At 33.1% G+C, this 21,726-nt stretch overlaps 2 protein-coding genes across 5 annotated transcripts; both read right to left on the bottom strand.

Moving 5' to 3' along the window:
- On the bottom strand, positions 7,572-9,141 carry LOC105161272 (expansin-A6). Its single transcript, XM_011078912.2, has 3 exons — positions 8,898-9,141; positions 8,482-8,800; positions 7,572-8,240 (listed from the first exon to the last, which is right to left on the bottom strand). Exons 1-3 carry the CDS (start codon positions 9,046-9,048, stop codon positions 7,931-7,933), a joined length of 780 nt encoding a protein of 259 aa, XP_011077214.1. The 5' UTR covers positions 9,049-9,141; the 3' UTR covers positions 7,572-7,930.
- Positions 16,593-21,726, bottom strand: LOC105161271 (telomere repeat-binding protein 3). 4 transcript variants are annotated; one of them, XM_011078907.2, is made up of 11 exons: positions 21,580-21,726; positions 21,372-21,465; positions 20,168-20,316; positions 19,229-20,081; positions 18,919-19,125; positions 18,781-18,834; positions 18,607-18,686; positions 18,141-18,382; positions 17,585-17,905; positions 17,396-17,459; positions 16,593-16,990 (listed from the first exon to the last, which is right to left on the bottom strand). In XM_011078907.2, exons 3-11 carry the CDS (start codon positions 20,246-20,248, stop codon positions 16,805-16,807), a joined length of 2,088 nt encoding a protein of 695 aa, XP_011077209.1. In that variant the 5' UTR covers positions 20,249-20,316; positions 21,372-21,465; positions 21,580-21,726; the 3' UTR covers positions 16,593-16,804. The 4 variants fall into 4 exon arrangements, with proteins under 4 accessions (XP_011077209.1, XP_011077213.1, XP_011077212.1 ...); XM_011078911.2 differs by having other exon boundaries at positions 20,168-20,250; XM_011078910.2 differs by having other exon boundaries at positions 21,372-21,460; positions 21,580-21,677.

Genomic DNA, 21,726 nt, shown 5'->3' with positions numbered 1-21,726 from the left:
ACACATATTGCAATTGGTTCCTAGGACTTCAATATCTATTTTATCCACTCTACTCTTCGTGTTTCTCATTTATCAATATTGAAAACCCCTTTCCTATTTGATCAAGTATCATTGGCATGGGCTTTGACAACACACACCGCATAAACGTAATAAAAACATAATAGATTCATCATCACACGATGAGCAATGGATCTTATCTTGGAACTCATCAACCTCCTTGCATCACTTGACTATGTCTAGAATATGACTTCTAAGTATAGCAGGAACCATAGTTGTGTTAACCATGATCAAGTGATAGCTGTCTTATACACAAGGCAACTATGGAAGTTTAAGTCAAAGAACCACCATTGTAACAAAGGAGAATCAAGTCTTACCAATCATGACTCATGATACTTCCATATGACATCTCTTATAGGCCAGTTTAATAAACTTGATAACTCTTTATCATAGACCTACTAAAGTGCACAAACATCATACATCTCCATTAAGAAACTCGACAATTATCATATGAATGCATTATATAGTGCAAGTATCTAGGGAATTATGGTCAATGCCCCATCTCCACTGATTCATCAACTTGAAACATTTTAGATCAAGCTATAGAGGTTTGTTTTATAATCGTAATTATATGTGCTACTCAGCCCCACATCATTATGATCTAAGGCTTCAACCAAAATGCATAAATATATATATATATATATATATAAATAAATATAATGTACAAAATATATGTTGAAGATGGCTAAAATATATTTTATTGAAAAAATCATCTAGACTTGTTTACAAAGAGCCATCAATTGGCTTGATGGTCACTCATATGATGAGTATCACGTTTTATTTGACGACAAGTATGTAATGTCTATACGTTATTAATGAGTGGTTCACAAAAGGTTGTCAAGCCAACTCAACTAATTCGTGGGGAGTCCTCATATGGAAGTCCAAGTGGCATAATTGGTATGACTTAAACTCTTCGACTCTGATAGTACAGGATTTAGTTCTAAGACTTGAGAATCCATAGTAGCTTCATACATGGGGCCACTATATATTGGTCTTCGCGAAGAGTGACTTTGTTGTTGACGTGGTTGATATAAGCCTTGTGTTAATGCAATCGAAACGTGTATAGTGGCTAGTGAGTTTCAAAATAGGATTCAATGCTTATCAAGAGAAGATAACAATCTCTTGTGTTCTTTGGGATGTGTCTCGCTCCAGAAAAGTCCATGGCCATAACAGTCAATCAAATAGTAAAGGCTTTACTATGTTGATTGTTGGAGTAACAAAGATAAGAGTTATACACAGTTGTCTAGTATGGGATGGACAGATATCTAATTTGATGCTCTAAACTAAGACTGAAAGATGGTAAATTGAAGGACCATACCCGTATGTACTTGGGAGCTTACAAGTTCACGCAATCTTCCCTTGTCTCTAATGCCATGGACACCAAACAGCCTAGCAGATCTGACCCTGCTGATCCATGAGCAAAGTATTAAATCTATAGTCCATCTATTTTTACTAACTTGGTAAACCAAAAAATGAGCCCAATCTAACAGGATGACTCAACTAACAGTAAGGATGACACGTCACACACATTGTTTGGTCTTATATAACAATTCATATAAAAAAAGGTTTCAACAAACTCCTCTCGGATTGACAACATCAGACTTGGAAGCAACAAGTAAAACAAAAAAACGGACTGACTAGTAAGACTCATCCACACAGTCGTAACTTCTTCAGATAAGTTCAAATTACAATCCATGTTTTTTCTATTTAGCTGATTCATGCAACTTTTTATAATATATCACAAGTTGCAACTTCTTTCGAAATTCACTCTCCACCAGCCTATATAATATAGGTCAATGTCCAGCCATATGTGTAATAAAGTTCTCTCACTTTTTCACTCTCATTTTCTCTCTATTTTTAATAAGCTTATAACATATTTCGGCACTCCACGCGATTGTCATTTTTTTTCCATCATACTTCATCACTCCAATTCAATTATTACGCCATTACTCTCACAATATTTTAAGTTTTCTGATTGTTTCTTTAGTTAAAAAATTATTGATTTAAGTATTGGAGTAGTAATTCCTATTTTACAAGTTAGTCCTCCTTTTGAAAATTTTTATCAAGATTCTTCAACTATTGTGATGCTATTGTACCGTGATACGCATCAATATATAAAAGAATATGAAAATAATTTTGTCAAGTAAAACGTTTCAAAGTTATAATGTTATTTAAAATAAAAAGCCCATGTCATCTCCATTGAGTATGGTCGTCTATACAATTATGTTATAAAAAAATGTAAAAATATGTGTCATCTAATTCGGGTAGGCACTCTACTATAAGGGATTTTATACACCACTTTTCAATATTTTAACTGGCATACCATTTCCTTACTTATATCAAATTGTAGAAGACTTTTTGTTTCAATATTTTTGCTATATCTTTTTATTTAAACTTTTTTCTCCATTCAAATGCTCTTTTATCGAATAATTCAAGAAGTTGGTTAAATCCACAATTATGACTATATGCCATTGATAAAGTTATAATCTAGATAATTACTTAATGATAATTTCTTTCAATTAAAATGGTTATACTTTTTTAAATTTATAAGCGAGGGATCAAATTACAATTTAAAAATAAAAGTGACAGATCAAGAATGAGCTTGTTTAACACCTGTGGGCTGTGGGCTTGTAAGGGAACCCAAACAAAGGGTGGGCAGTGACTGTATATATAAGACCTGGGTCCTGAGAGATCTATAACCCTAAAATCTCTCCTCCCTCCTCCTTTAACTTGTAACCATTTCTATCCTGAATCGAGAATTCAGAAGAAGAGTGGCTGTGATTACAAAGAGAGAGGCTTGAGTGGGACGGTTTTCCCTCAGTAGAAAACGAAGCCCATTTCAGAGCTGAGAAAAGATGGAGATGAAATCTACGCAGATTTTCGAATTTGAAGGAAATCAGTGCCGCCCCCTTTGTTATTGCAAACGGCTGGGTGGCCTTTGGCACCTTCATTTCGTCTCTCTTCTCTCTTATCCTCTTTGTTATGGGCTTTTTCCCCACTATGAATATCCTTTTTCTCAATTTACACTTGATATGAGCCCTCTCTTCTTCTTTAACATTCTTTTACTGTTTTGTTCCTTTTCAATGATTTACTGCATTTGTTGGTTAAAATCATATGGGGTGAGCTATTTCTGTTGTTCTCACACCATCTTCAACAGTGCATAGATGAAAGGCTTAATTTTTTGTTGAACAAAAGTTGGGCATCGGCCAGACAACCGTAGAGATGGGTTTTCCACAGATGAACTGATTTTCGCTTCTGCTCGTCTACTGATTCCATCTCATATTCTTCCTTGCCATTCTAATGTTTCAATTTTTTTTTTTTGTTCACAAGGAAAAGCCAAGATGAGATTGTTTATGATAGCTGGTAAGCTAGTTTCTTGCTTTGATTTCTTTGGTAGTGAAATTAACTGGTTCTTGAGAATCTGATATATGGTGAGTACTCTCTGCACTTGTAGCTATGCCATTATTTTTAGTACGTTTCTTCAAAGTTTTGCTTTTTTTTACTTCAATCCACTTCAGGAACGCTGCGCACTTTGAAGCTTCTTTGACTAAGGGTGTGCAGAATTCTGTTATCGGCCGAAACCCAACCCAATTTGCGAGGAAAAAATGCTTTTTCTTTTTATAACCTATAGATTTAATTTTCTAGATTAATGTAATTTTTATTAAATAAATAGTATAATTATACAGTACAATAGTGTACAATGAGTGGTGTAGTGTTCAATGAGTGGTGTCTCCCTCGACAGGGCAAGAAATACGCCAAAGTCTATATAACCTATAAGAACGGACAGAGCAAGTTAAAAAAACATTAAGAATCTTTTGTCTAGCCTCTTCCACAATGAGTCCAACATGTGCGGTCGGTTCTCGCTCAAATTGTTCAAAACATCTTAAGATTCGTTTCTTCCAAATATGATACACATATGAAGTCAGTTGCGCATGATAAGTTAGATTAATAATGTGTTGTTCTCTTCATTTTCTTCTAGCCCAATTTATGTTCACTGGCCAATTTCGATTAGGGCAATTGAAGCGAACAGATTATCGAATAGTTATAAGGAATTGTCTAGTATAGATTTAATTTTATTAATTACATTAAAATATTATTATATAATATATTATATATTATATATTTTACTTTTAACTTTATTATTTGTCCTCTTCTTCTTCTAATTTGTTTCTCAATTTTCAATTCTTATCTTTGAATATTTAAAATATGGTATTTTCGTTTATATTATTTAATAACAAGCTTAAATTGATAATTTAGTACATTTTTGATAATTTTTTAAATAAATATTTAATAATAATGCAATTGAATTGAATTCGTTAGGACAAAATGCATCTATTCACTACGTAATAGAGTTATTAGTCAATATTTTATATTTTAATTTATGATGATATTAAAATATAGTATTTTAGTTTATATTATCTAAAAATAAACTTAATCAACAATTTAATACATTTTTATTTTGGATTAAATGAATAGATGGTTATTGTATTCTTTTGATTTGAAATTTTCAATTACATTCACAAAATATTATTCATTGTATATTTTATTTTTTAAATTTTAATATTTTTATACAGATATTTCTAAACAATATTGAAAAATTGCATTTATCATCTGTAAAGTTTGCTTTCTTCTAACAAATAAATCGTTTGTTAGTTAAAATTTACTAAATTTGTTAATATTGATCAAAAAATTTAATAAAAATTGGTATTGATCCTCGATTTACTTATTATTGATTTATTGCAAGTCAAATAAATTTTTTCATACTAAACTATCTTTGTAACAGTAAAAATATGCCACCTCACATGTATTAATGCGTAAAAACATATGAGAGTAATTGATAGAATCGCATTTTGTGCTTATTTCATATAATATTTTAACTTATTTTGTGATTAAATGCTCTTAATTAAATATTATTTTGCAGCATTAGGACAAAAGAAATGGAAAATGAAGAAAAGCACCGAAATGAAAATTCAAACAAGATTCAAACTCAATTTTTGACAAGAGTTTGGAGCTTGGACTATCTCTGATGAAGGAAAAGTTTAACTAGGATTATAATTTTATCTTTATAAGTCTTTTAGTTCAATTAGAAATCTACTTCTAATCCTAGTAGAATTAGGTATCTAGCTATTATAAATAGGTGATGTAATGCACTTTAAGAGACAACTTTTGAATTCTTTTATTTTTCTACGCTTTTATAATATTTTCCTATTTTGTTTTTTATGTGTTCTTCCATTAGCATGTCTAGCTAGTCCTCTCATTCCGGTTGAAGACTTGGTAAACGTTTAAATCCAACGAGTTGTGAGATCTAATTTATGTTTTCTACTTTTATTCATATTTGTATTTCTGTTGTTCTCTGTGCTTTTATTACAAATAATCTGATTTATTGTCAAAAATATTTGCCTAGCCAATTGAACTTGCAAATTCGTAATTGTTTGTTTAATTCAATAACTAGTGGTAACATAGCATACTTGATTATATAGAAGTTTTCGATTATGTTGTGGGAATGCACAATTTAACTTAAATAAATCCTCGTAGTAATTTATTGGTTAGAATTGGGCCTTTTTAATTCTTAATGATGTTGGTAAATTAAATCTTGAGAACGTACTCAAGGTTGTTTATTGATTAGGGATTTAGTCAATGGACGTTCCTTGACTATCCACAAGGTAAGAAAATGTGAGGTTGTTAAGTCATACCAATGGCCATAACTAATTTATCTATCATGAATAATTGTTATCTTTGCATCTATGATCAACCGTGGAATTAAGCGTGATCCTGTCTTTGACTGGAATACTCTTCTCTTATATTTATCTCTTCTAATTTTATTAACTTTTTAGTTTTATTCTTCTTCACAATCAAAACTCGCCCTAATTATTTTCGTTTTTGAAGGAATTAATTCAAAACCAATCTCTGTGGATTCGATCCTACTCAATAATTTGATCATAGAAAAATTTATTGGACCTGCAATAAATCAATAACAACTAAATCGAGAGTAAATATAATTTTTTTTATTTTTTTTTTGTTAATATCAGCAAATTCAATGAATTATGATTAACTGAGGACTTATTCGTTAGATGAAAACAAATTTTAGGAGTGATAGATATAATTTTTCAAATTATAGAAAGAAGTGTAATTATATCAAACCTCAGTAGATTTGACACATACGTCAAAACATATTTCAAACTCGCAGGGTTATTGAAAATATGAAATTCTTTCCCATACAGATAAGTGTTTCCAAATATTTGAATACATGTATAATTGTTGCTAAAACTAAATTATACATCAGGTAATTTGACTTGTAGGTCCACCATCACTCCAACTCTATGTTGGTTATATTATAATTTTTATAAAAATTCGACTTGTGTCCCTCCAACTTTTAAAATTGATAAATTAGACCTCCAACTTTCTAAAATTTCACTTTAATCCACCAATAATTTAATATACTTAAATTTCAATCTATAATTTATTTATTGAGTAATTTAAATTTCTTAATACTTATTAATTAGTCCCATAACTATGTATAAAAATATGTTGAGGTTATACAAATCCAAGTCAAGCCAAGAAGTCAGGCTCCAGAACCTTGCTGGTCTCCAACTCTTTCCTATTGCCAAACTAATGAGGCAAAATCCATAAAAGCAGCCTAATCAGCAAGCCCGAGCACCAAATAGGAAGGCTGTCGTGTTAGCTATTCTACGCATCACGTGTCACGTTACTCTGAAAAAGGCACCAATTAGGATATCGTATCCAGCTGGAATGCAGTTGGAAGCAGCAAGTAACAGATTTTCCTATATATGCGGTTGACTACGTAAGACTCATTCAATTTTATTTCTCATAAGTCATTTACTGACTTAAATATTAAAGTGCTAATCACCGTCTTGCATATTAGCCCTTAGATAAATCTTAGGAGTTTGTAAAAAAATATCTTCGTTCAATTGTTGGACCTTGATACACATCACTATTTATTAAAATTTTAATTAGGTTAGTTGACAAAATATCATTGACTAAAATGGTCTTAACAAAATTTATTTTTCCAAATTACCATTTCTTTCAATTAATTAAATCTATCAATGACTTTTTATTGGCACACAAAAAAAATAAAAAAAGACTCATTTTATAAGAATTGATCAATTATTTAGTTTATTTTCTTTCTCTTTTGTTCCATTAAATAATAATAAAAAATTCAACTATGTGTAACCATCGACTCTATTTCCACATGCTAGTACTTTGATTAAATTTTTAAGGGCGAAATGAGGTGTGATACTATGAAATTATATGTTTTTATGTAACGACCAAATGAGGTGTGATACTATGAAATTATAATAAGCTACCGAAATATCCACATAGAAAGACAACATAATTTTAGAACCACGACAAGTATTGTGACTCTTAATAATTACAGTATTTTCATATTACTTAACCCTCTAAATCCACGAATTTATGATTTCCAAAGTTGTTCAAAATTGAGATACCACAATCATTAATATCAATCCATATAGAAATTACCGAAAAAGCACTCAAAAATCAAAATTGCAACTCATTAAATGCACAAAATCATCCGAACATTTTGTTTTGGCCTCAAGCAAAAAGGACCCTAAAGTAGATATTTCATTTTTCTTTATATAAATAAATGAAAATAAAGGAAGAAAGATAGCCGAGGGCCACACCATTTTGCAGCCACTTCAAGCTTCCAAATTTGCTTTAAGTCTTCCATTTGGCAACACTGAATCAACTCTCCTTAAAGTTGAGACAAACACACACACACACACACACACACTCCTCATTTCAATTATCTTCTTCTTTTTCTCGTTAAATTTAAAAAAAAAAAACAAACACAAAATTTTAAAATATTGTTTTCTTGGTTTTTCTTCCTTTGAGGTTAGGTTCTGAAATTTTTGCCCGTGAAGGTCTGTCCGAACTGCCAGTTAGAAGGGACAATGTTCCATGCAGTGGAGCTGCGATGGTCGCTGGCCTTAACGCGGAAAGAGAGCGACTGCCCCACCAGAACGGCGTTGGATTGCCAGTTCTGGCCCCAGTTGCGGCTCATTGCCATCCAACCCGTCCTCGACCCCTTCACCCACACCTTCATTATGTCCCCTGCACCCGCCACGTTGCTAATCAATACCAAGTTGAAGTAACGGAAGCCGTTGATTGTGAATCTGATCCCGCCCTTCTTGTGGCACGGCACCCTGCATTCAACAACAATATTTCTAGTGTGAAAAATCAAAAAATGTACCAAAAAGTCTCTCCTATTCAATCTGTTTCACACACCCCCATAGGCCTAACTATAAACTACTGATTTTTCCATTTTTGCTCAAGCATTTGAACAAGAAAAACTATAGACAAACATCGTATTACAAATATTATCATACTTGAATATAAATGTAATTAATCACTGTCTTTATACTATACACTAGCAGGGGAACTGACCGTCGATATGAGACGGGCACAATGCCAGCACGGTACTCGGCGATCTTGAGGAACATGGGCATAGCAAGGTCAAAGTGCGTGCGGGGCGGATTGCACCAGCCACCGTTGTCATTGGGCAGCGCATAGTTTGGCGGGCAGAAGTTGGTGGCAGTGATGAAGATGGAGGGGCTGCCAGGGTGGCACCACTGCGGCTCATCTCTGCATTTAATCTCGAAGCACGCACCGCAGCTGAACCCATTGTTGAAAAGCGCCGTGCTCAATGCCGCCGTGTTCACGCCGTATCCTTGGCTGTACAAGTTGCCGTACCCACAAGCACCCCCTGCCCATAACACAGCATATTCAAATCTATTATAATAAAAGTAGAAAAAAGCAAAACGTTGTGTAGTAAATTTGAATGAGTATGGTATAGTGCATACCCATGGTGCCGGAGGCATCACTTCCACCGTAGAAGGTGGCGTGGGCGGTCTGCCAAGCTCCACCGGTGTAGACACCAGGAATTCTACATTCGACATAACTCAGCAGCAGCAAGAGCAAAGCGGCAATGCAACTAAAACCCATTGTAGCCATATTGCCGAAGGGGGTGGGGGGCTTGTGAGTGATGATCAGTGTTTGAGAGCGGAGGCAGAGGCAGAAGGTGAAGTGCTACTTATTGGGGAGAGGAGAGAGGAGAGAGAAGCAGAGGAGAAGCGGAAATCATGAGACATCCCCCACGATTAATGCCTCCTGAACTAAGGCAAATATTGGCGGGGACTGTACTGTGTTGTTTGGACGGATTTGCCCCTGGGATGTTGATGAAGAAGAGCATTGGGATTGGAGGAAAGGGCAAAAATTGTAGGTAAAGGGGGCCCACATGTAATATGAAAGGGGTTTTGCCGCTTTGCTTGAATTGCAAGTTGTGCCCTCACCCATGGAATTGGAATCCAAAGCCATATCATTTCACACATTTTCCTTAATATTTTCTCACAAACCTAAAACATAATTAATCCTACACCAATATCACTATGTGTTAAATATTAATATTAAATAATTTTTATTTTTATTTTTATTTTTTAAATATGTCGATATTTCTAAATGGCTCTTCTTTCGAACAACTTCATTTTTTGGATAAGATGATAGTTTACGTAACATTATAGTGAGCGTTTAACAAAAGATTTTGGATTCTAATATCATTGCACTCGTTTACGAAAAATAAATAAATAAATGTTTCTCGTGCAGGAGTTTGCCAGTGAGGCGGGAGTCGCTAGAAAAAATATGATTTTCTGCTATGGTTAATTATTATATATAGTAAAAGAAAAAATATCATGACAAATACAAATTATTAGCCATTGTTTCCGCTAGTGTGACCAAAATATTAGCCATGACTAAAAATCATAGCAAAAATTAATTAAACTAAGTTCTTGCTTTGATTTTATTTAATCACAATCACCAGTAGTGATTTACCATGATGCTTAAGTCGTGATCATTTATAATGTAACGAAAACTCAAATTTTTTATAGTGGGAATTAAGATAATGATATTAAATAATAATAATCTCTAATAATTTAAACTTTTATATCAAATGTTGGTTTAACAATTCTCAAGAATATTTTGTGTTTTTTCACCTAATTAAAAAATTAGAAAAATAATTGAGAAAAATATGTTTCAAAAGTCGTGTTTAAATTCCATTAACGTGATCCAAATCTTTTCAAAGAAGTGCCACTATTTTTAATCTAATCTTCAAAGTTGTCAATAGGCGACTTGTGAGTCTACAACTAACATTTGAACTTTGATTAAAGCATAAAAAGCAACGCAAAATGCAGAAATTAGACAGTTTCCCACTACTGACACTACCTTTCCTGGGATTGATGAATGTCTGTTTAATTAATGGGGAGACAGCCTTGGTACCCATATCACATCTGTGCGTGTATTGTATGTGTTTTAATTTTAAATTATAATTTAATTTAATTATATTTATATTTTTTTCTTAATTTTACTGCTGAATTTTAATTTTTTTTAAAGAAAAATTTGATAAAACATAAAAAATATGTGATGCCGGACGAACGTTATTATACCAAAAAAATATAAAAATTTATATTATTATAAAAAAAATATAAAAATCGCATGTTGTGTCTTAATGATTAGGTCTAGTTCAATGAGATGAAAAGTCGTAAAATGCAAAAAGAACAATAAAATTGAAAGGAAAATGGAAGGCCAAAAGCGCATCACGAGTTTTTACCCGCCAAATTCAAAAACAGAAAACCAAAAGGAGAGACAGAAAGGAAAAGCAATCGCAATCACAAGGCTCAACGAACCGGGAATTGCTGCGCATTTGGTCCCACCCAACCGCATTCAGCGCTCCGCCTATCGCGCCGCGTATTGCCAATTCACCACAGCTCCAACCCATGTACCCTACAACGTCTATGAATTAATATTTTTTTTAAAAAATAATAAAATTTTTCGATCCCGACTTGAGCCTAAAGTCTAAATTAATTTTTATAAATTAATAAGATAATAATTTTTGGAAAGACCTTTATTTTATACTATGTGTACCAATTTTTTTTAGGAAAATATATTATATTTTATTAGTTACATTGTACACGAACATCATTCAGTGCAATGTAAATGTTGTATCCATGAAGAATAATGTAGGTACGTTGAATAAAAAAAAATTCTTTAAATTAATGAATTAATATTTTTTTAAATTAATAAAATTATGTGATACCGACATTAATAATTTACAATAATTTTAGTGTACACAAAAATGAATTGGAATTGTGGAATTTTCCTTTTTTCTGCCCATACAAACATTAGTGTTCAGTCGAGTCCTTGATAGCATGCAAAGTGGGACCTGGCCTGCCTTCTATGTGCAATAGAAAGAAAAGTGTTCTTATCAGTGAACAACATAGTCAACATTTCTTTTTCTAAAAATAAAGTTAGGGTTCTATGGATCATCAACTTTCTGACTCAGTGGGAACGTCAAAATTTTAACTATTTGGTGACTGATGCTGCAATTTCAGATACAAAAATTCTAGTGCTTTTAATATGGGTAAATTACAAAGATATCTCTTGAGGTTTCGTATGATTATGAATACCCCTCACGATCGTCTAATAATTATCCTGTTTCATTAGTATCCGTTAGGTTTCTATCCATTTTTTATGGTGAACTCACAAAAATGTTTTTGTGGACTAAAAATTATTATTTTATTTATTTTTTAAATCTTTTTATTAACTAAGTGGATAATTTATTTATAATTTTCCAAATTTTTTCATCCACTCCGACTGTTTTTTTTTTTTTTTTGTAAATTTGTATTTTTTTAAAAGAAATAATACAGTAAAGATGTTATTGACAATTTCATACCTCCATCCAATGATTATATAATTTCATCAAATATCAGGGGGTATCTGTAATTTTCAAACAACGAGGGGTATTTGTAATTTTTAAATAACGAGATATTCATAATTACGTCAAATTTCAGAAGAGATCGTAACCTCTTAATAAAGAGCTAAATTATTTTAAAATTTTCCTTTAGCTTCACTCTTGCGATCTAGTTCTTTTTTCTAAGTTTAATCAACTAGAGTTGTGTCTATTGATTAAAATCTCAATTAATAGCCTAATAATTAGAAACAATCATCGTACATGTGGTACAAATACCGTTATATTTTAAGAACAGTTTCTGCCAAGCCGTTCTTAGTTATTAGGAACACCGTCTATTAGGATAAAAGATCTTTCGTTCCATACCCGTTCCAAAATCTGATTCAAAATTATTCACCTACTAATTTGTGGTTCTAAACAATTAAAAAAATCGTTCCTAAAGTCTTTTTTTGTAGTACTTGAAGTGAACATAAATTAGTTCTATTTTTCATTTTTCCTGAACTGTGATTGTTCATTTTTCCTGAACTGTATACCAAACAAACGACAAATGTATGCAATTATCATATAATTGGTTCAAATTTCATCAAGGCAAAACCGAACTAAAATTTCCCAATTAATCACGTTTAGGAACTTAATTCCGATTATTGAAGAAATAATCATCTGAACTCCTCAAAATGCACAAGCATGCATGCTTCACACACACACACACACACACACTTGCATCTTCTTTAGCAAGCAATTTCATCCCTATAGCAATTGATAAAACCCTTTACACTAAGAACATAATTATTAGCTTATGTCCACTCTTTTTTGCCAAGTTTTCGAATCTTTCACTTAGTTTTGTTTCAGCTTTACGCATTAAGCAATGAAAAGAACAATCCCATGCTTCTTTACTAAAACAAATTGATGTCCGAATCATATTCATATCTTATGTATATATGTTCTCCTTTTTGTCACATAAATATTGCAAATTATCTCTACATTTCCTGAGATTAGATCTAAATACATAAAAATCTTTCTGTTTAATTTGCAGGTGCACCTCCTGAGGGGGCATCAGCGTAATGTACCTCAGATAATCTTTGGGTCAATTTTTGACATTGAATACTTATAATTACAATTACAAAGAACCGAGAATCTTTATATATTTGGACCTAACCTTAGAAGGTGTTTAGAATTTTTCTTCCCTAAGATTTGGTGTAATTACACATAGACTCCTTACGGTTTGAAAAATTATATTTAGTACCCCTGATATTTGTTTTTATCTAATAACTAGATCGATCTTCAGTTAAAATTCACCGAATTTGCTAATATTAATAAAAAAAAAATTGAATGAAAATTCATATTTACATCCGGTTGAATTATTACTCATTTTTTGTAGATTAAACAAATCTTTTCTGATTTAAATACTCTTATAAGGGTGAAGATATACCTCCTCACGTGCATTATCATATAAAGATTTATAAGCAGAGTTTAGTCAGAAAAAAATTGTTTGACCTGCAATAAGTTATATATTAATGAGTCATTCAGTGGTAAGTATAGATTTTCATTCAATTTTTTTTTCTCATATCAGCAAATTCGATAAATTATAATTAACGAAAGAATTTATTTATGAGATATAAACAAACACCAAAGTTATCATCCGCTTTAATTTGGACAATATTTAGATGAACGCATGCCCAAAAATGATTCCTGGTATCGACCAATCTTCACCCACTTTAGTTATAGAGAAAAAAAAAAAAAAAAAACATACTCGAATACTAACTAATATAACTACCTCGAACAAGATTTGTAAGAAAAAGAAGGTTTAAAGCAGCTGTGATATCATTGCTCATGGGACCCCTATCAGATCTTTACATGTAATCAAGGAAGCATAAAAAAATTATTTAAGATTATCACAAAGAGGAAATAATATTTTCCGTTCTATATTTTAGAGTTGATATCCTTTTAATCTCATTTACGATGAAATTTTTATTAACGGTCACATAAATTATAAAAAATTTTACTTTTACTCGTTTCATTATATTCCATTGGTATTTTGATGGAAAAGACTGCATGGCCGTTACAAAAGACTGAAGAGCTATCGACCACGCGACGTTTTCCGTCAAAATACTAATGGAATTTGATGAAATAATTAAAAGTGAGAAAACTTATGTGACCATGAATTAGAATATCATAACTTATTGAATGAAAAGCATACTGAACCTAAAAAACTGAATGAAAAATGCGATTTTTTCTCGTCGCAAATTTCTTTAGTTTACCATGTTACAATATTAGATATCGTGATTGGCATTTTACTTATGAGTTTCGTGATTTTATTTTATTCAAGCATTATAAGAACTTACTTTAGAATTAAAATGTAATATGTTAAAATGCTTTAAAAGTATTTTATGAAATATAAAAGTTATAAGATCTTTGAAATATGTTCGGCTGAATACGTCTTTATTATCTTTCTAAATGTTTCGACTCCTTAGGATTTAGTAGCGCTAACTACGAGGATGTGTCTAAATTTAGTAAGATATGTCACTGTAAATATATATAATTAGTAACATGTCTGCGGTGATCAATTTAGTGACGACACAGTACAGTTACAACACTTATATTTCATCTCTAGTTCATCAATGACGTCAACTTTTTGTCACTAATTCTTATTATTAATTTTTTTATAAAATAATAATCACTATTGAGACTTTAAAAATGAATTATTCCGAAAAATAAAAATTATAATAAGTGGCCATATTAAAATTATAATTCTTTTTGTTAGTGTTAATGAATGTGAGCAAATCACTTAAATTATAATTAATAATTTCTTGCGCTAAGTTTGAATAATATTTCAACTTCAAATGTTCACAAAATCAATTTTCCTTATGCTCAATTTATATCTATCTTTATTTACTTTTATTGGTAAATGAACTTTAATTTGTGGAATACAACCTAATAGGAACTTCAATCTTAGAAAATATTGAATTTTTTAAGTAGTTATAAGTACAATTTAATACATCGTCCACTACATTTAAACACAAATTAAATACTAAATTAATAATTCAAAATCAAATAATCATACATTAATCAATTGAAAATTAAAAATAATAATAATAATATATTATAAAAATAATTTAAAATTCATATTCATGAAACTCGAACGTATAATCTTTCCCGGTATTCGGCCTTGATCTAGCTTACTTGATTTTTAATCAGAACAATTAATCTTTTATGAGTTAAAAACTCTCTTTTGCCATTGGTCAAATTGGCCCTTCTTGCTGAAAACCCATTTTTTGGGTGCCAAAATGCTTGCCATCATCTCCGATGAATCACGCCTGCGTATACCACCATGAGCAATCGACATTAAAAATATATGATTTTTCAGTACGATTAATTATTATAGTCAAAAGAAGAAAATTATTATAAATACGAATCAATTACAATTTCGCAACGACCATAAGCCATTGTTTCTGCAGGTGTTGCCAAAACATTAGCCATGGCCTAAACCATGGCAAATGATTTGGGTATGTGTAAAAACCATGACGAATATTGATTAATTTTGATAAAAATTTTAAATTTCGCTTTAATTTACTTTAATTTTTAAGTCACGATCATTTATAATAAGGCGAAAATTCAATTTTTTTTAAGCGCGAAATGGGCAATTGTTGATCACAAACCAACATTATGCATCCCCCTTTGGAATCCCCTGTAAGAAAGACCCTTAATCCGTTAATCGTAACAGTACAACAACCACAAATAAATCAACACTATAGCCCCTTAAATATTTTATCATCATCGTTGGATGATCCGCACTTACATTTGGCTATTGCCGGTCTCCACCTCCATGCACGCTCACACCTTCGGGAGAAACCATGGACCGCGATAATGACATCACACAACACGTAACTAGCGTTAACTTCAATTCAACGGGTTAATTATATTTTATCATTCGAATTGTAATCAGTTTTACATTATGATATTTTTTTTTTTTTGCGTCAACTTATCATGTCAACTTTACAAAAATTTTGCATTTTGTCATTTATAAATATTTTTCCACAAGTTTTTTGTCGAAAAAACACCACATACAGTCACATATGATATTTATGGGAATATGATGTGATATTTTTTACATCTGCACAACATGTGATGTGTTTTCGACAAAAAAACAGCAAAAAAGGAGGTATATATGGTAAAGTGCAAATTTCACGAAGTTGAGATAGTAAATTGACACTCACAAAAAAAAAAAATTTAAATACCAAACTATAGAAAACAAACACAGTTTGAATGACAAAATATAATTTATCCTAATTCAGCAGTTGGCCAACACAAAACAGCCTCAACATGCATATATAGATGCATTTCCTACATACTACGGCTATTAAAAGTAAACAAGAATAGTTTAGGGGAAAAAAAATAATATATAAATTTTAACCACAAAATATAATAAATCATAAAAATTGAACTCCGTCAATTTTAGCCGAATGGCATTTTGGTTGAAGAAATTGATCAAATTATAGTCAAATAGTCAAATTTTTTATTAGGACTATTTTTAGAATATCATATGTTAAATTCGTCGGAACCCTATTGATGAAATTATTTGTAGATAAAACAAACCTAAAGGAGAGTAATCGTAATTTTTAATCAAACAAGAATGTATTTATAATTATGGAAAGCCTCATATGCATATATTCAAATTTCAGTTGCAAACTCTCTATAAAAATTTAAAAAAAAAAAATTGATCCCTGTTGTATTCCAAAGTTAGAAGATACAAGTGAAAGAATGAAGGTGAAGAGTGATTCCTGTTAAAACCCCCATCTCTTTAACACAATGTTAAAACCCCTTTATTCCACCCATCATTTACAGAAGGCCAGTCGTCTCCCCAAAGTCAGTGACAGACTAGGCAACAAATCAGTGAGTGTGAGAATGTTAAATGGAACTTAAATGACACATTTTTACAGTTTCACTGCTACACTTTCCTATACTTTACAGAGTTCAACAATCAGAGTGAGGCTCCCCTAGCACGACTTCCGCTGTGTGCTTCCCGTGTTGTTTCGACTGATGCTGCGACCAATATGAATGCGCTGATAAAACTCGGTTTAACAGCACATGTGGCACCGGCTCCCCCCTTCTTTGCTGAGGAGCAATGCTAGCTGTATGGACTAAGGTCTTCCATTTATCCTGTATAAATAACCAAGCCGAGTCACATGGCCGGAAAGATTTTGTTATTAATTTCCTTAATTAAATATCTCTATGAATCAAAGCCTATCCACAACAACCCATGTGACTGATTATTTGGCTCTTCTCATGAATTACAGATTCACTTAGCAATATTATATGCCTAAAGCATGTGCAGTTCAGAATACATAATACATCCCATCACACTATACTGAAAAGTTAGGTATTTTGGCTATATTGGAAAAAGAAACAAATCCATAAAGCTGAACAGCATGTTAGCAAAGTAGAAATTACGTATCTAAAACGAATCTCAAAGATAACACAACACACACCCTGGAATGGACAAAGAAAGTGACACAAACCCACATCCAATGCTAATTAATGGATATACCAGGAAATATTTCGCACCTTCAAGTCTACATATGTTCTATGATCTGCATTCTCAAAAGCAAGCATTTTAACATCACGCCACCTGCACACCAGAAAGGAACTAAACTGCTTAGTGAGCTGGATTTCAAAGAACAAGAAGATAAAAATGGCAAATAATCTCAGTAAACTATATTCCATATGAATACAAGTCCTGTTTTATGTCATTACCTTCCGGTTCCCAGCTTTTCAACTGCTTCCACCAGTGCTTCCACTTCTGCCACAGAGAAGGGTCTTCTAGTTCTACGCTGTGAAAGCTCAGATCGTTTGGGTTTCAGGTTTGCTGGAACTACTGCGAGTTCCTCCACATTCACTGGAGGCACTGGAACCAATGCTTTCGAGTCAGGAACTGCTCCATCCAACAGTGCATCACTTGGGGTCTTTGTAGAGCATATATATTTATTCTGGCCCACATCATCTAACTTAGCCAAAACCGGGGTATCAACTGAGGTGTTTGAGATTCCTGAAGCCATCATTGGTGTGGCAGGAGACCTAGAGAATAAGATATACAACCATTAAAAAATCTAGTCATTAAGATGAGTGTAAGCATTGAATACAGACTTGCCAAATTTAGTAGCAAAGAATTATCCCCCCCCCCCCCCCCCCCCCCCCCCCCCCCCCCCAAGCAGAACCTTTGTAGTATCAAATTTATACATATGGTTTTTGCCCTGCCCACATAGAAGCTGAAGCATTAGAGATTAACTCAGGTGATAGTATGCTAATATACCTTGGCAAGGTCCGATCTGCATCACATGACGATAACGCAGGAAGCTTTTTGGGAGTCAAGGAGGGGGAAACACGTGTAAAACTAGGCTCTAGTGTAAAACCAAGATTATCAAGGTTGCTACACTGAGAAATACCAGCCTGCTGCAATGTTCTACTATCATCTCTGACCTTCTTCCCCTGAAAAACCACCCCAACTCGTATTCCAGCTCCAAGAATAGTAGTAACTGCCTCCATCACAGTTCTCTGAAGAAACAAGATTCAGAAAACTAGGTACTTAACATCCATTTATTAGATTGATTAAGCATATTGGATAGGAGGAGCAAAGTCTCACGCACTATTATTATTATCTAAAATGCATGATAGCAAGATAGAAAGTGCTTGCAATAATTTGGATACAAATACAGATTGTACATCCATGACATAAAGGATCAATTGGTATACCGGACCAGAAAAATAAGAGAACAAACCTTCAAAGAACCAACAGTTGCAGTTTCAGGAACCTCAATGTAAAGTTCTGGCACCTTGAATGACTTAATGCTAAGTTTCACTGAGGGAAGAGATAACATCTAGTAACTTCTTTGCATGAAATAATACATTAAAGCTTTTAGCAAAGATATGTAATATGAAAAAATTTCTTATACCATGAGGATCCTTTGGCTTTGGATGACCTCTCACTGTGGCTGACACCCCATTATCTGCAAGATATTACAATAGCTATTCAGAAAATCTGCCAACACTGCTAACCGTAACTTTTTCAAATAACAAATATGATAGACGACCTCTATGCAAGACCATGGCCAAGTTACCCTTATCTCCCATCACCCCTTTCTCAGGCAAATTAGAGATGCTATCACTGCTGACATCCTGATCATAGGAAACCGCAAAGCTGTGATCAGATAATTTTCTTTTCTTCAGAGGTACTCGTTGAGATCTTTCTCGTGCATAAACATTCTTCCTGTATCGGTAGAAGGACTTCATGCCCTCACCTGAAAACAAAAACCATGCGACTGGTTATATCTGCAATAAATTGTCAGAAATGCAGCAAATTTAAGCTTATTAAATTCGGGTAGACATGCAATCACCACTTACTAGTGTTGTAAAGTTCACAATCCTTCAGTTTGGGAGCTCCTTTCCAATTCCAGTATTTGGAGGTCATCAGTTTCCTAATTCTACGGTGTCCAATACGTGGTTGTGGCCTAAAGGGCCTAATCCTGGTCCTGGATTTATTGCACCCAAAAGAATTTTCGTCATCATCTCTAATCCCTAACTTTACATCATTCCAGTGCTTCTGGAAGAAAGCACCAGCAACAGGTTCCCTGTACAAGGGTAACTGTACACTACTCTCTGAGTTATTCAGTACATCATTATTCACACATTCACCAATTGAATCCTTTACAGTGGATCTGTTGGCCATAGATAGATCACCAATCTGATTTTTTTCGTCCTCTGGTTGAACTTCTGGTTCACTCTCCACTTTATGGTTGAAACTGTCATCAAAACAGGCAGAGCCCCCTATTTTACAGGTAGTATTTCCATCTGAATTCTTCTCCTCACAGATTCCAAGCTTTATATCACAATCAATTTTCTTTACACGATCAGGACTTGCATGTACAGAAATGTGGTCAACAACATAATCATTTTCTGCTTGTGGAAGTGCCTTAAAGTTGGATAAGAGTTTGTGCTCCTGAACACAGATTTCTGGAACAAACGCACTCTCAGCAGAACTTCCACGGTCTAAGCTCTCTGATTTCAAAGCTGTATCATCTTTGGGCTGCACCTTCTCATCTCCATCTAGGCAAGCACCAACCTTCACTTTCCCTTCAGCTATATTACTGGAAGCAGAGCTTTCACTCTCCTCTAATAACTTGCCAGCTACAGCTGCAAGTAACTCAAAAGCACAAAGTTTGCTGTCTTCCACCAATTTCTTGCGTGGACCTCTCCTCTGGGATGACATACAAATATGAGGTGCTTGGTTATTTAGCAAATCATATGGATGGCGGAAATAACATTACTTATAAACATGGTTACCCTAATTGATCTAGGCGCTCTGGGAACAATGGGGGCTCGGTAGCCATTGAATCTGCAATCCAGCCTCTTCTTTGACACCATATCTTAGGTAGCATGCCAATATGAGATCATCAAGTGCAATAATGTTAAACTGTGAGGTCACCCTCAATCTACAAAAAAAGCAATTACAATAGAGCAATTCAGCAATAACCAAAAGGCAAGTCAAGGTAAGCATTGGAACCCAAAAAAGTCACTTAATACATAATGCTGCAGTAAAACGTTGACTGGCAGATATATCTGACATCAATTTTCACATTTTAAAATACAAAGAAATAAATAATCAGATAATGTCCTATTTTAAAAATCATTCTGAAAAATATATGATCTATGATTTTCAAAACTGATCATAATGGAGATACTGCAAAACCCAATTCTGAAACCCTTGTAGTGCAACATCATTTCCTCATTAAAAATAGAGCTTATAAAATAAGGGGTAAAATTAAAGACCATGAAGAAGTGAGATGAACAATCTGGGGGACAAAAATAATAGAACATAACAACGCTTCAACAAATTCTTTTATCGTCAAGAATCATTTTTTAAATCAAAGACTTGAAGATCATTGTCACCGAAATCTAATCTGATCACTTGCATCATAATCGATTAAGTCCTGGATAAGCCCTATTCGAAAATAACCCGTCGCTTAATAAGTAAATCAACAAGTCATAACACTTGATTTTCTACCATCCTTGCGCCTCAGAAAATCTCCATTCACAAAGCTCTCAAGGAACAACATCAAAAGATGCTTACAAAAATCATAAATTTCAAATTCACCAGATCCAGTTATGTGATTCTGAAGTCTGATCAACTAAAAGGCAAGAAAACACAAGAAATTTCCAACTTGAACATCATAATTTCTCCATCCAAAGGACACAAAAAGGTGCAGATAGCAAAAACTCACAACACTAAATCAACTACTTGGATTTAAATACAACTACCCTCTTTCTTTTTAACTTCAAATCAAAGCGATCAAACCAAAAATCACAGACTTCGGAAAAATTCGACCAGATCTCCGCAGGATCAACTAGAATTTCAAACAAAACACCCACAAACCGACAACCCAAAGCTCCAAAACAGCAAATTTGACACAATTCAGAACAAAAACAAGAACCCACCCAAATCCAAACAACAGAAACCAGAGAACCCAAAAAAATCTCACAGAATTACCTGAAAGATTGATTTGATTCGAAATCTACACCTGTACCTCTTTTCTGCCCCTCTTCTCCATAAAGATTCCAAACAAGAATTTCGAACCACTGTACTGGAAAGAAATAAAAACAAACAAAAATGAGAAATGGTTTGCGGACACACAATTCGGAAATCAAAAACCCAAAAACAAAAACAAAAGAAAAAAGAAAAAGAGCAGAGTTCTTACACAAAACCTCTCTGGGTTTGGGAGAAGCAACCAAACCAACCAACCAACCAACCAAAAGAAAGTACCAACTAACAAATGGAAAAACAACAGTGCTGCTAAAACCCCTCTCTCGGTTACTGTTTTACATACATGTATTGACCAGGAAAC

This window comes from Sesamum indicum, linkage group LG4 (assembly GCF_000512975.1).
Source record: "Sesamum indicum cultivar Zhongzhi No. 13 linkage group LG4, S_indicum_v1.0, whole genome shotgun sequence".
NCBI classification, from domain to species: domain Eukaryota; kingdom Viridiplantae; phylum Streptophyta; class Magnoliopsida; order Lamiales; family Pedaliaceae; genus Sesamum; species Sesamum indicum.
The sequence above is the reverse complement of the archived record's forward strand: the minus strand, read 5'-3'. Positions and strand labels throughout refer to the sequence as shown.

Coding starts and splice junctions, on each gene's coding strand:
- LOC105161272 (XM_011078912.2), bottom strand. CDS start 9,048: ATGGCTACAATGGGTTTTAGTTGCATTGCCGCTTTGCTCTTGCTGCTG. Junction 8,801..8,897: donor TGATGCCTCCGGCACCATGG/GTATGCACTATA, acceptor TGTTATGGGCAG/GGGGTGCTTGTGGGTACGGC. Junction 8,241..8,481: donor GTGCCCGTCTCATATCGACG/GTCAGTTCCCCT, acceptor TGTTGAATGCAG/GGTGCCGTGCCACAAGAAGG.
- LOC105161271 (XM_011078907.2), bottom strand. CDS start 20,248: ATGGTGTCAAAGAAGAGGCTGGATTGCAGATTCAATGGCTACCGAGCC. Junction 18,687..18,780: donor AAAGCCAAAGGATCCTCATG/GTATAAGAAATT, acceptor CTCTTCCCTCAG/TGAAACTTAGCATTAAGTCA. Junction 17,906..18,140: donor GCAGATCGGACCTTGCCAAG/GTATATTAGCAT, acceptor CTTATTCTCTAG/GTCTCCTGCCACACCAATGA.